At 42.3% G+C, this 13,288-nt stretch overlaps 1 protein-coding gene across 2 annotated transcripts in view; it reads left to right on the forward strand.

Annotated features, from left to right (window-relative positions):
• SFMBT2 (Scm like with four mbt domains 2) overlaps positions 1 to 13,288 on the forward strand; it is a 65,716-nt gene that overhangs the window by 7,410 nt on the left and 45,018 nt on the right. The window contains exons 2-4 of one of the 2 annotated variants that reach the window (XM_087968888.1): positions 775 to 930; positions 6,047 to 6,144; positions 9,371 to 9,611. In XM_087968888.1, the coding sequence (XP_087825014.1) occupies positions 822 to 930; positions 6,047 to 6,144; positions 9,371 to 9,611 (448 nt within the window). In that variant the 5' untranslated portion in view covers positions 775 to 821. The remainder of the gene's footprint in view (positions 1 to 774; positions 931 to 6,046; positions 6,145 to 9,370; positions 9,612 to 13,288) is intronic. The other variant, XM_087968889.1, reaches the window with a different exon arrangement.

A 13,288-nucleotide genomic window follows, 5' to 3' on the forward strand; every position in this document is an offset into this window, starting at 1 on the left:
AAGGAGTGGCTTAAAACTCTTCAAGTTGCCAAAGTTGAAAAACATTGCTTTAGGTTAGGGCGGGGCAAGGGTCAAACTTGATTTCATGGAGGGCTGCATCGGGGTTGTATTTGACCTCTAGAGGCCGAGGTGGGTGTGGCCACTTGACGTCACTCATATCGAGGTGCCTGCGGCCCAAGGGCTCTGCAGCGAAACGGGCAGCCGAGCTCCGTTTCGGCTTCAATGCCTTCCTGCAGCCCTCTGCCAGTGAAAATGAAGCTGGAGGGGCCACAGGTGTTTCATTTTCACTGGCAGAGGGACCACACCGCGGCAGCCCGGCAAAGGTGGTATTCAGCTGGTTCTGAGCAGTTCTGGAGAACCAGTAGTGGAAATTTTGAGTAGTTTGGAGAACCGGCAAATCCCGCCTCTGTCTGGCTCCGCCCCCATCTATTCTCTGCCTCCTGAGTCCCAGCTGGTCAGCTGCGTCTTCTTTTGTTGCCCTGCACAGGAGAACAGAGCTGGAAAGCAGGTTAGTGGAATGGAGAGGGAATGGAGATTTTGCAGTACCCTTCCCCTGCCACGCCCACCAAGCCACGCTACGCCCACCAAGCCACACCCACAGAACCGGTAGTAAAAAAAAATCGAATCCCACCATGGATCTTGAGTTTAACATCTCTGGGTTAGGGTGTCCGATCCCAAAGTCCCCACGTTTTGGATACACGAAGGAAAGAACCAAAGAAAAAGATTTTACAATGAGAAAAGTTTCTTTTGAGGCTCTTGTCTTTATTTCGACAGGAATGTCATTCTCTGGGAGAAAGAACAAACCGAGTTTGGCCTGAGTGATGGAGAACGGGAAACCTCTGGTCCTTAAGATGGACGATTCGCATCGCCTCCCTCTGGAAAAGTATCCCAGCCCAGCAGCTAATGGCAACAAGGAAAGCTCTCATTCAGGTGCTTTTTAACATATTTCCGTATCAACGTTGCAACCTTTAAAAAAAAACCAAAAAACCTCACACTCCCCTTTGAAAAAGGGACAGCCCGAAACTCCATCTCGATCTATTTATATATCCTTATCCCATCTGGTCGGAAACAAGTTTGTCCAACAGCGCGCTTGAAAAATGCCATTTTTGAGGCCTACATGTTTGCAAATGGTGCTTTTCGATTCCTGTGAAATAATAAGGGGCACTAAAGGAGTTGTTGTTGGTCTGCTTTTTATAAATCCGTCTGAGGAAGTTGTTGCTTCGGGCACTTTTGTCTCAACCTTTTTACAATCCTCAGGGAGCCTTGATGATTGATGTTTTCCTTCCGTTGCACGAGATGCATGGATTTTAAAAGCTTAGCAAAGCATATTGCTCAGTTGACTGGGTGGCTTCTGTGTTTCCAAAGATGAAGAGACGAGGGAGAAAGTGTTCGGTTTGTTCTGTTTTCAGATCTTTTGCTTTAGCCAAACTTTTCTTGGAGGAGTTGCATTCCAAGAAAAGTTGCATTCAGAAGAAGGAAAGAAAGGACAAGATTAATTCATGATATTGAATGCATACCTGTATCTAATCCAGCGTTTCTCAACCTTGGGAACTTGAAGATGCTGGCTGGGAAATTCTGGGAGTTGAAGTTCACACATCTTCAAGATTGAAAAAAACTGCTGCAAATATTGCCTGGATCTGCAAGGGCTTCAGATCTGCTCATCCAGACCTAATAATTCATTACTACCATCATACTGCATGGCAAATACCCACAGAATAGCATCTGGTCAGGCAGGAAAGCCTATACCATTCCAGACAAATGGCTGTCCAATTGTGAAGACCCACTTTTCAGTCCTTATCACCCATGGAAGTCCCAAAGTTAGGTGCTTTTCCAAAAAACGACTGGACTTACTTGGTTTTTTTCCCCTTGAAAATATTTTTTGCTTCTCATCGAAGAAGCTTCTTCATTTCTTGGCTTCTTGAATGAGAAGCAAAATGTTTTCAAGGAAGAAAAACCAAAAAAGTCTAGTTGCCTTTTGATAAAACACCTTTGGGACAATCACGCTAACCTTATTTTATATAGTTATGCTGTCTTCTTGGTATAATAAAAAACATAAAGTATATAATGCAACATAAAGTATATAATAGAATAACAGAATTGGAAGGGATTTTGGAGGTCTTCTAGTCCAACCCCCTGCTTAGGCAGGAAACCCTACACCACTTCAGACAAATGGTTCTCCAATCTCTTCTTAAAAGCCTCCAGTGTTGGACCATTCACGACTTCTGGAGGCAGGCAGTTCCACTGGTTAATTGCTCTCACTGTTTGGAAATTCCTCCTTAGTTCCAGGTTGCTTCTCTCCTTGATGAGTTTCCACCCATTGCTTCTTGTCCTGCCTTCTGGTGCTTTGGAGAATAACTTGATTCCCTCTTCTTTGTGGCAGCTCCTCAAATGTTGGAACACTACTATCATGTCTCCCCTAGTCCTTCTTTTCTTTTTTTTTTTTTTTTTTTAAACAAGTTTTATTAATTTTTAAAACACACAAATTATCATTATACATTACATGTTTAAACCTTTTCCCTTATAAATTTAACAAGTCAGATAAATTATGATTCTGTTTTAAACCATTTCCATATAATATACCAAAACCTCTTATTCAATTTCTCTTTACTTCTCTTTACTCTTATTCAATATCATTATTATTATTTCATCTGTTTCTTTCTGACTTAGTTACCATTATTCTCATTCTATATTTCTACAAGTTTTTACCAATTCTCCCCCCAAAAAAGACATATACACACAACACACAAAACATAAAAAAAATATCTTTTTTGGAAAGTAACTTGGACCCAGGTGTCTCTCTCTTCATGGACTTCAATTATATTCATGCTCATCTTACATATCATTACTTATTTTATTTACCATTCTAAGCCTTCTATATTAACTTCTCCACATATTTCACACTTCTTAATTCTACCTTAATTAATCATCTTAGTTTAAATCATTATATTTGTATCTTTTGTCCATTTTTTATCATCCCTTTGTCTCATCCCTTATGAAAAAAAAAAAGAAAATCAGTTTCTCCTGAAATCATTAATCAGAGTATGATGCCTTTCTATCTCCCCCCTAAGTTAATCAAATTAATCTTTAAAATAATATCTAATACCCAATCAGATTTTGCTTGGTACATTCTATCTAACTAATACATCCAACACAATTAAATGCATAATTAGAGAATAAATCCAAATATTAAAAAGAAATACTATAATAAAAATTTTATAATAACATCAATACCATAATTTTATTAAACTCTTTAATTAAAACAATATTCTAAACCTCTCCTATTATTAAGTTTTAATACCAATCATTTTTAAACATTTTAACATTTTAATCTCTTATCAACTCTTAAACCATTGCAATACTACCATCTCATCTTATGTACCTTGCAAAATCTTTTTTTTTTAAAAAAAATTATACTTTATCCATTATCCATAAAAAATTCCTTTTTTCCATTCAATTTCAAAACGTTGTAGCTTTTCTCCACCTTTTCCCTTTCTTTCTTTTCCCAACAAACCTTTCTACCCCCCCTTCTTCTAGCCTCTGCCTTACCGGCTTCCCTTCTCTGTCGTATTTCTTTTCCCCTTTGTTTACACTCATCATATTGGTTTTGCACTTTATTTTTCCCTTTCTTAAATGTTGTTTTAGATCTTAAGTCCTTAAATCCTTTAGTTTTCTTCTTTTCTCTTCTTTTCTTTTCTTTCTCTCTTCCTTTTTTCTGGATCAAATTCTGAGATTCATTAAAGATGGCTCCTTCCTTTCTTTCTTGTTCCTCTGCTGTCTTCATCTGTTGTAATTTTTGTTGATAATTAGTAAGCGCCATTTCTAAGAAAAGAAAAGCTTCTTCCACACCATTTCTCAGTTCCTCAACAGAAAGAGCCATTATAAATCTTTTCTTTTCTTTTCTCCTTCTTTCTTCTTACAACAACCAGAATATTCAAAAGAAAATAAAAAAGATAAAACAGTCCCAAAGTTATCAATCAGTCCAAACCAAGGCAGAGTTCTCACTTTCTCCTTCTGGGGTGATATCAATCAAAGAGAAAGAAAGTCCAAATCTGTTTAAAGTCTTGTTACAATATATTCTAGTCTTCAAATCCTTAAGGCATCTGCTCCAACAAATCTTAGCATACAAATATTTTCTTTTTAATCCTCTCTCTTCCCACTCATCGCTTAAATCCAATTTCCACCTAAAAAAAATAGGTTTCTTAATATCCAATTATTTATTCCGTAGGAAAAGAGGGAAAGCTATCCTTTCAGCACCTTCCAGCAGCCGCTTTTTTCCTCTTCTGGCAGGTATTATTCAGAAAGTCATACTATTCAGGAATTTTATTAAATATGTCTTAGAGTCCTAGGAGCCAAGAAAAAACTTTCTCCTCTCAATCACTTTCTCCACTTCCTCCTGCGCATTCTTACCCGGCTGCCAGCTTCTTTGTGGCGGCCATTACGGACCGCCGCTGCACCGTCCTGGGAAAAGGGGGTTCTGCCGGCCAGGGAGGGGGTCTGCAGCACCCCCAAACCCTTCTCCGGATCCCCCTACCTTCAGCTGCCCCTGCAAGGCAGCCTAGCTCCGCACCCGGCTGGGTCGGAGCCCCAAAAACGCTAGCGCGGCAGGATCGCGCAGCTTCGCAAATCCCTGCCGCTCGCGAAGCCGACAAACCGGAAGTCAAACCGGAAGTGCCTGGATCTGCAAGGGCTTCAGATCTGCTCATCCAGACCTAATAATTCATTACTACCATCATAGTGCATGGCAAATACCCACAGAATAGCATCTGGTCAGGCAGGAAAGCCTATACCATTCCAGACAAATGGCTGTCCAATTGTGAAGACCCACTTTTCAGTCCTTATCACCCATGGAAGTCCCAAAGTTAGGTGCTTTTCCAAAAAACGACTGGACTTACTTGGTTTTCCCCCCCTTGAATATATTTTTTGCTTCTCATCCAAGAAGCTTCTTCATTTCTTGGCTTCTTGAATGAGAAGCAAAATGTTTTCAAGGAAAAAAAAAAACCCAAGAAAGTCTAGTTGCCTTTTGGAAAAACACCTTTGGGACAATCACGCTAACCTTATTTTATATAGTTATGCTGTCTTCTTGGTATAATAAAAAACATAAAGTATATAATGCAACATAAAGTATATAATAGAATAACAGAATTGGAAGGGATTTTGGAGGTCTTCTAGTCCAACCCCCTGCTTAGGCAGGAAACCCTACACCACTTCAGACAAATGGTTCTCCAATCTCTTCTTAAAAGCCTCCAGTGTTGGACCATTCACGACTTCTGGAGGCAGGCAGTTCCACTGGTTAATTGCTCTCACTGTTTGGAAATTCCTCCTTAGTTCCAGGTTGCTTCTCTCCTTGATGAGTTTCCACCCATTGCTTCTTGTCCTGCCTTCTGGTGCTTTGGAGAATAACTTGATTCCCTCTTCTTTGTGGCAGCTCCTCAAATGTTGGAACACTACTATCATGTCTCCCCTAGTCCTTCTTTTCATTAAACTAGATATACCCAGTTCCAGAAACATCTAAGGCCTTAATGTTCATAAACATTTAATATTAATACCAACTTATTTTACTGTTTTATCTTTAAAGGTTTAAGTTATCCAAACATAGTGATAACAATATTTTTATTATTTGGTGCATGCATCTACAGAGGTCATGGAATCAATGATATGCGACATTAATAACACACATTGTACCTACAAACACAAATATAAGTTTATGTAAAGCATCAGCATAGACATGTTTTGTAGACTCTTCTGTAAAATTGCTCATTTGTTTGTTTCTTATATGACTATTTTCGTTGGTCGCAGAATAAGATATTTAGACTGGATTTTGATTTTTGCACAACTATGAAGTCCTTTGTAAGCTGTTCAGAGTAAAGCTGCCTTTTGCAATTGACAGGTTGGGGTTTTGTCAATTCCAATAACGTTTGTTTTATTTTTATTATTTTATGGTTTTATTTGCCACCTATCTTGTTTCAGAACATTCAGGATTCAAAGCATTCAAATCATAAAAGATAATTTTTTTTAAAAAAAGTTTAATCATCGTTATCATTTAAAGCAGATGAAAGCTCCAACCCTGAAGAGGCTGGCTTCAATTGGGATGAATACCTGGAAGAGACAGAATCTACAGCAGCTCCACACTCCTTATTTAAGCATGTAAGCGCATTGCCAGAACGGTAGGGTTTCTAGTCCTCATTGAGATTTTAGAAATGGGTGTCCAAAGTCTGACAAGCGGCACAATTGTGTTTACTTAAAAGAAATTTCTGTTGCATTCAGGAATCAATGGGCTACCCACTGCGGGCTACAATTCCCATTATCTCTGATCATTGTCTGCTGGGTACTGATATTTGAAATTGTACAGAGTTTCTAGTCTTGGTTTAAATGGGCAGGAAATGGGAAAAGGAGCAGACCAGCTCAGTTAAGAACCTAGAAAAAAATAAGCTTAAATTGGCTGGATAGAAGCCAATTTTTTTCCTGCAAATGCTCATCCGTGAAATTAAGGCAGAGAAAAATAAAGAGGCACACATATTCAACTTAAGTCTGCAAATTAGTGGAAAAAATGCTTTGCAAAGTTTAGCCTGGGAATCTTTAGTTTGGCCAAACAGACAGTTGAAAGGCATCTAGCTGGCATCATGGGAAATTGATCGTGGCAGTGTTAAAATTCAAACCTCTATAATAAAATAGAAGAACATATTTGAACAATAATGAGACCTTATTAGTGTAAAAAACCCCGAAGACTCGCGTGGTATTTTTGAACAAATTGGTTACAGCTTTGGTTTTTGTGATGCTGTGATGACCCGGGGCGTGGCACAAAAGCAACACAGTCAGATAAGCAATAACAGTCCCTTTATTATCTCCAACTTTGCCCCCAATATCTAGGTTACCTTCTGGCTGGAGAAAAACTCTCCCAGGAACAGCCTTTGAGTGCAGAGAATTAAGTCCAAAACATGAGCAACACAAACTGTAATTTAAAGTCCAAACAAGCCAAACTGAAGTAATTAGTTTGGCAGGACAGGAGCAAGAATTTCAGACTTGAAGGCAAAACTCATACAGTTGGGAAGATGCCCAGAACACAGATAAGCCATGACAACACAGGATAAAGTCACGTTTGCTCCCAGCAGCCTGCCGCATGCAGCCTGCCTTTCTTATCAACTGTCTTCCCAGCTGGGGCTAATGAAGGGAATCAGGGCCCTTTCCTCCCCCGTAAGCCATGCAAACCATGTTGCTCCCTTCTCCATTCCTCCCTGCGTGCCCTAGGATGAAGAGGGGATGGGCCTGGGTCTTCCTCTGAACTCCCTCTTCCTTGTTCTACCTCTTCCCTGCTCTGCCCAGCCCGACTTTGCCCTTCCCCAGTTTCCTCCACAGCCAAGGGAGCCACACTCCCACTCCCTGTCAGCTGTTCGGCTTCCTCCTCGGATTCAGACTCTGACAGGGGCATGACAGATGCTGACAAGTCTACATCTGTGGTTTTTTTTTTAAAAAAAGCTTTATAAATGTATTTTCTATTACTGATTACAGTGAAACTTCAAAATAGATGAAAATGATGCAACCGTGGTAATTCAGTAAAGGGTACACAATGATGACTAGAATGAGTTAGTTATTCTGTCTTTATAACCAGTAGGAAAGAAGAGTGAAAATAGAAAGGAACAACAATAATTATACACATCATAGCTTCCCCTGTATGTATGTCTGGGTGTGGTTTCCATAAAGTGTGACTATTTCATTGTAATTATCTTTATGTAATCTACATCTGTACAGCAGTCCTGGACTTTCGATCACAATTGGATCTCAAATTTCTGTTGCTAAATTTTTCTGTGAGTTTTTTCCCCATTTTGTAATTTTTTTTTGCCACTGTTCTAACCAAGGTTTATGGAGACACTAACAAACACAGGGTTAGTCCCAAAACCCTTTTTTCCCTCTATTTCAATGGCTGTGAAGTTTAGTCATTCATAGCCCGTAATGAGTCTGAAACAGTTTGTAAATAGTCCCATGGAAGTCTGCCTTTCCTTCAGGATAAGTCTGATAAGCACACACCTTTATTTTCCTTGAAATGCTGCCAACGAGTAAATGTCCAATTAGTTATACGAGGCAAAACGGAACACAAATTCAACACCAAGCTTCAGGTTTCAAACTGACCAGTACAAAGTTGCTTCCTGCAAAGAGTCCTGTCCTTTTGCTCCTCCTCTATGTCTTATGGTAGGGCCAATCACCTCCAAGCCTTATTCCCAAGACGCCTCTTTTGTGTTAACTGTTCTTGCCTTCTGGCAGCTCTGCGCACATGCGCACTGGGAACAGGCTCCCCTTGTTCTTCTGCCTTGCTGCTGTCAGATTCTGGAGGCTCCAGAGTCAGCACATAACTCCCAGATGGCCCTGGCCCCATCTCTGCATTGGACGCAGGACCCTCGTCTGAGTCCTCCCCAGACTCCCGGACTGGCCCATGTTCCTCCCCACTGTCCGATTCTGCTGTCGTCTCTGCAGGCTGCCGGTGGACCACAACATCCATATTTTAAAAAAATAAAAATAAATGTTGAGCTCAATTGGGGTTGTAAATCAAGGACCACCTGTATTGCTTTGGAATGCAGTTACTCAAATTAGCTCAATCCATACTACAGATTGCTGGCCCTTCTCCTCCCTTTGCTGCTGTGATGACCCGGGGCATGGCACAAAGGCAACACAGTCAAATAAGCAATAAGAGTCACTTTATTATCTCAAACTTTGCCCCCAATGTCTCATTTGGCTGGAGGAAAACTCCTAGGAACAGCCTTTAACTAGAAAATTCAGTCTAAAACAAGGTACACACAAACTGTTACTAAAAATCCAAACACACCAAGCTGAAGTAATTAACTTGACAGGGCAGGAGAAGGAATTTCAGACTTAAAAGCACAGCAAAACTCACACAGTTGGGAAGATGCCAGGAACACGGATAAGCCACGGCGAGACCAGATTAATTCACATTTGTTCCCAACAACTTGCTGTGCACAGCTTTCTCTTTTATACACTGTGTTCCCAGGTGCAGCTAATGAAGGGAATCAGGACCCTTTCCTCCCCCGTAAGCCGTGCAACTCATGTTGCTTCCTTCTCCGTTTCTCCCTGCATGCCCTAGGACTGCAACTCAGTTGTTACTTTCTCCCGCAGCTGGCTGCTGGAAGCGGGTGCAAAGTGCCCTAGGATGAAGAGCGGATAGGCCTGAGTCTTCCTCTGAATTCCCTCTCCCCTGCTCTGCCCAGACGGACTTTGTCCTTCCCCAGTTTCTTCCACAGCCAATGGAGCCACACTCCCATTCCCTGTCAGCTGTTTGGCTTCTCCCGCTGAGTCAGATTCCGACAGGGACATGACAGCTACCTTCCAAAATGACATTTACCCCTGTGTCTCCTTTCTCCAGGTGGAAATCAGCCTTCAGAGCAGCTTGCAGCCTGGTATGAAACTCGAGGTGGCCAACAAGCACAATGCGGACACCTATTGGGTGGCCACTACCATCACCACGTGCGGCCAGCTGCTGCTGTTGCGTTACTGCGGTTACAAAGATGATCGCCATGCTGACTTCTGGTGCGATGTGATGACCGCCGACCTCCACCCTGTGGGCTGGTGCACGCAGAACGGGAAAGTGTTGATGCCCCCAGACAGTGAGTCTGAAGCTGCATTGCGGGTCTCAAGTTGTGTGATGCACCTTCTGAATGGGGGCGGGCCCCTCCCTTTGAAGCAGTTGCAGAAATGTTTGGTGGAGCTGGTTGTGTTTAGAAGGCTTGGTTGGACAAGAGGGTGTAGCTCTCTGAAGGTCTGTGGACATTCTCAGCCATCCAGGTCATGGTTGTCCCAAAGGTGCTTTTTTTGCACGGGCGGGCTGCAAATTTTTTAACAACCGGTTCTCTGGCTGGGCAGGCGTGGCCGGCTGGTCATGTGACTGGTTGGATGACGTCACTCATCACACCCAGCCCCGCGTCCCGGCCACTCGCCTCAAAGGAAGAGGTAGTTGGGGCTAATCCCACCATTGGCTGGCCACGCCCCCACCCGTTTTTAGGCCTGTTTGGGGGCCATTTTCTGGGCCGTTTTCAGGCCATTTTGGGGCTGGTTTTGGGCCATTTTTCAGCTGTTTTCTGGACTGTTTTTCAGACTGTTTCTGAGCCATTTTCAGGCTGTTTTGGGGGCTGTTTTCAGGTCATTTTTGGGCTGTTTCTGGGCCATTTTCAGGCCATTTTCCAGCCGTTTTCCAGCCGTTTTCCAGCTGTTTTCTGGGCTGTTTCTGGGTCATTTTCAGGCCATTTTTGGGCTGTTTTTAGGCTGTTTTCAGGTCGGTTTTGGGCCGTTTTCCAGCTGTTTTCTGGGCCATTTTTGGGCTGTTTCTGGGCCATTTTCAGGTCATTTTCAGGCTGTTTTTGGGCTGTTTTCAGGTCATTTTTGGGCCGTTTCTGGGCCATTTTCAGGCCATTTTCCAGCCGTTTTCCAGCCATTTTCCAGCTGTTTTCTGGGCAGTTTCTGGGTCATTTTCAGGCCATTTTTTGGGCTGTTTTCATGTCATTTTTGGGCCATTTTCCATATGTTTTCAGGTCATTTTCAGGCCATTTTCCAGCTGTTTTCTGGGCTGTTTTGGGGGCATTTTCTGGTCATTTTCAGGCCATTTTTGGGCTCTTTTCAAGCCATTTTTGGGGCATTTTCAGGCCATTTTCCAGCTGTTTTCTGGGCTGTTTTGGGGGCATTTTCTGGTCATTTTCAGGCCATTTTTGGGCCCTTTTCAAGCCATTTTTGGGGCATTTTCAGGCCATTTTCCGGGCTGTTTTCAGGCCATTTTAAGGCTGTTTTTCGCTGCTTTTCGGGACAAAAACAGCCTGCAAAAAGGGCCTGAAAATGGCCCAGAAACATCCTGAAAACGGCTTGAAAAACGGGCGCGAGGCCAACCAGTGGTGAGGTTTGCTGGTTCACCGAACTGTGCCTAATCTTAACTATGGGTCTGCCATAACTGGTGCAAACCGGCAGCAGCCCACCTCTGGCTTTTTTCAAGAGGAAACTAGAGCTTCTGGTTTTTCTTTGAAAATGTTTCGCTTCTCCTCCAGGAAGCTTCTTCAGCTCTGACTAGATTCTCCTTCCATTCCCCACCATCTGGTCAGAGCTGAAGAAGCTTCTTGGAGAAGAAGTGAAACTTCTTCAGAGAAAAAACAGAAAGTCCAGCTGCCTCTTCAAAAAAAAAAAAAAAAGTGCCTTTGGGAGTTTGTCCCAAAGATGTTTCCCCCCCCACCCCCAAAAGGTGTACTGGACTTTCTTGGATTTTTTTTTCTTTTGAAAACATTTCACTTCTCATCCAAGAAGCTTCTTCCGTTCTAACTGACTGCTCTCTCTGTCGGGAGGAACAGTTAGTGGTAGAGCATGCCATTCGGACGCAAGGAACTGCTAGTTTGATCCTCAAAAGCATTGCCAGTTGGTGGCAATGCCAATGGGGACAGTGTTGAGGTAATTCCCCGTTAGGAGAATGAGTACATACAGGGAGACATATTTGAGAGGAGTGTTTGAATAATACACACAGAGTACACAGATACACTGTACAGTAAGTGTAGGTTTTTACTTCCAGAAAGGTTTAAGCAAAGTCCAAAATAAGCAATCCAAAAGTCATTCACAGGTAAATCAGTCAGTTTTTCAATCCAGGGATAATCCAAATATCAAAGTCCAGTGTAAAAAAAAAGGTTCAGTAACAGAGTTACATTAAATCGAGTAATATCAATCAATTAGAAGAAATGGAGCAACGGCAATACTTTCCAACAGAAGGAAACAGAGATACTCACTCACACACACTCTCTTCCGAGACTAAGACTAAACAAACCAGGTTTCTGGCTCCATCTTATGGCCATTTGAGAAACCACACCTAATTACAGTTTTGCATTTTCTTAAAGTTACAGTTTTAAAATGTTTATCCTGGTTTATATATTTCTAACCCAAATAGCTGTTAGGTGACTCATATTCCTAACAGACATAGGATCTCGATCAAAGCTGTTTCCTGTCTTAAAAAACGAGACTGAAAAGCAAGGGAGTCATTTCTCAGGAACAGATCTGAGATCTGGATAGTCCGACTTGATTTAGGATGGTGGTTCATGCCCCCGTCGGAACCTGAATCTGTGGAGGAAGACTAGCTGGAACTGGAGATGACAGAGATCGAGGGGCGGCTTTGAGTGGAAAATGGGGAGGATCAGGCCCAGTCAGTCCAGGGCCTTTCAGGATTAGGATGGCTTGTAGGCAGGGAGGAAGTGGGGGCAGGATGACCAAGAAAGGCTAAGCAGTGAACATGAGAGACAGAGCTCAGGCGATGAGCAAAGACCGCCCCTCCTGATCCTCGAGCACGGAGAGTGGAGAGAAGGCGAGAACAGCACAGATTGACCCAACTACTCAGGAGGAGAGCACCCCGCCCCTCTTCACAAGGCACACCTAGGGACTGAGACTTAAGGAGATGCTGTGGGGAGGGAGCATTTGTCAGGAACAAATGCTGAATTCCTGGAGCGTCGAGTGCCGACATTTGAACTTTCCTGGATTCCTTGCATTTTTTCTGGATTACTTGCGGTGCTCCTTTGCTTCTTGGACTCCTCAACTTGCCCTGCTGGATTTCTTGCTTTGCAGCCATTGTGCTCACAACATTGTGCCAGAGGCTGCTGGAGGTGTATGTTCTATTCTATTCTATTCTATTCTATTCTATTCTGTTCTATTCTATTCCTTGTCTTGTCAAATATTCTTCTTTTGATTCCAGGGGGGAAAAAAATCCTTTTTCAGAGATATTCTGCAGGCCTGCTGGCCCCCAATTATTCTTGTAGTTTTTTTAACATCTGTTTGAACATGGGACTATTGGCACCGCTCAAGGCTAAATGCCACAAAGGAGGAAGTCAATCACACAGTGTCTCCCAATCATCTATGGGATTGATTTACTAAGTTTCTAGTCCTGAGGATGAAGAGATTTGGAATTCTGAGTGTTGTAGCTGGACCTATCTAGAATCCATTGACGAGGGAAGACTTTTGAAGTCTTAAAAAAGTCAGATTTCTCACTGTTCTATCCAGGCAGTATAAAAGTACATCTTTTCTACCTTATTCCACTCATTTCTGTCTTTTATTTTGTTGTCTTTTATTTTGTTTTCTCTCATTGTGTTTCATTAGACTCCTCTTTGAAGCATGTGGTTTTTACCCCATGATATCAAGTTGTAGACCTGCCTCAGATTCCCTTGTGAACTGTTCGGCAAATCTATCTGGGCCTTTTGAAAGCTCCAATTTTTATTATATTTTCTTTGGAGAAATGCTCTCGGTGTCCTAGCAACCTCCAAATAACCTGTGG

Source organism: Notechis scutatus, chromosome 6 (genome assembly GCF_049901735.1).
Source record: "Notechis scutatus isolate UNSWTSFEM ecotype Mainland chromosome 6, rNotScu1.2, whole genome shotgun sequence".
NCBI lineage: Eukaryota > Metazoa > Chordata > Lepidosauria > Squamata > Elapidae > Notechis > Notechis scutatus.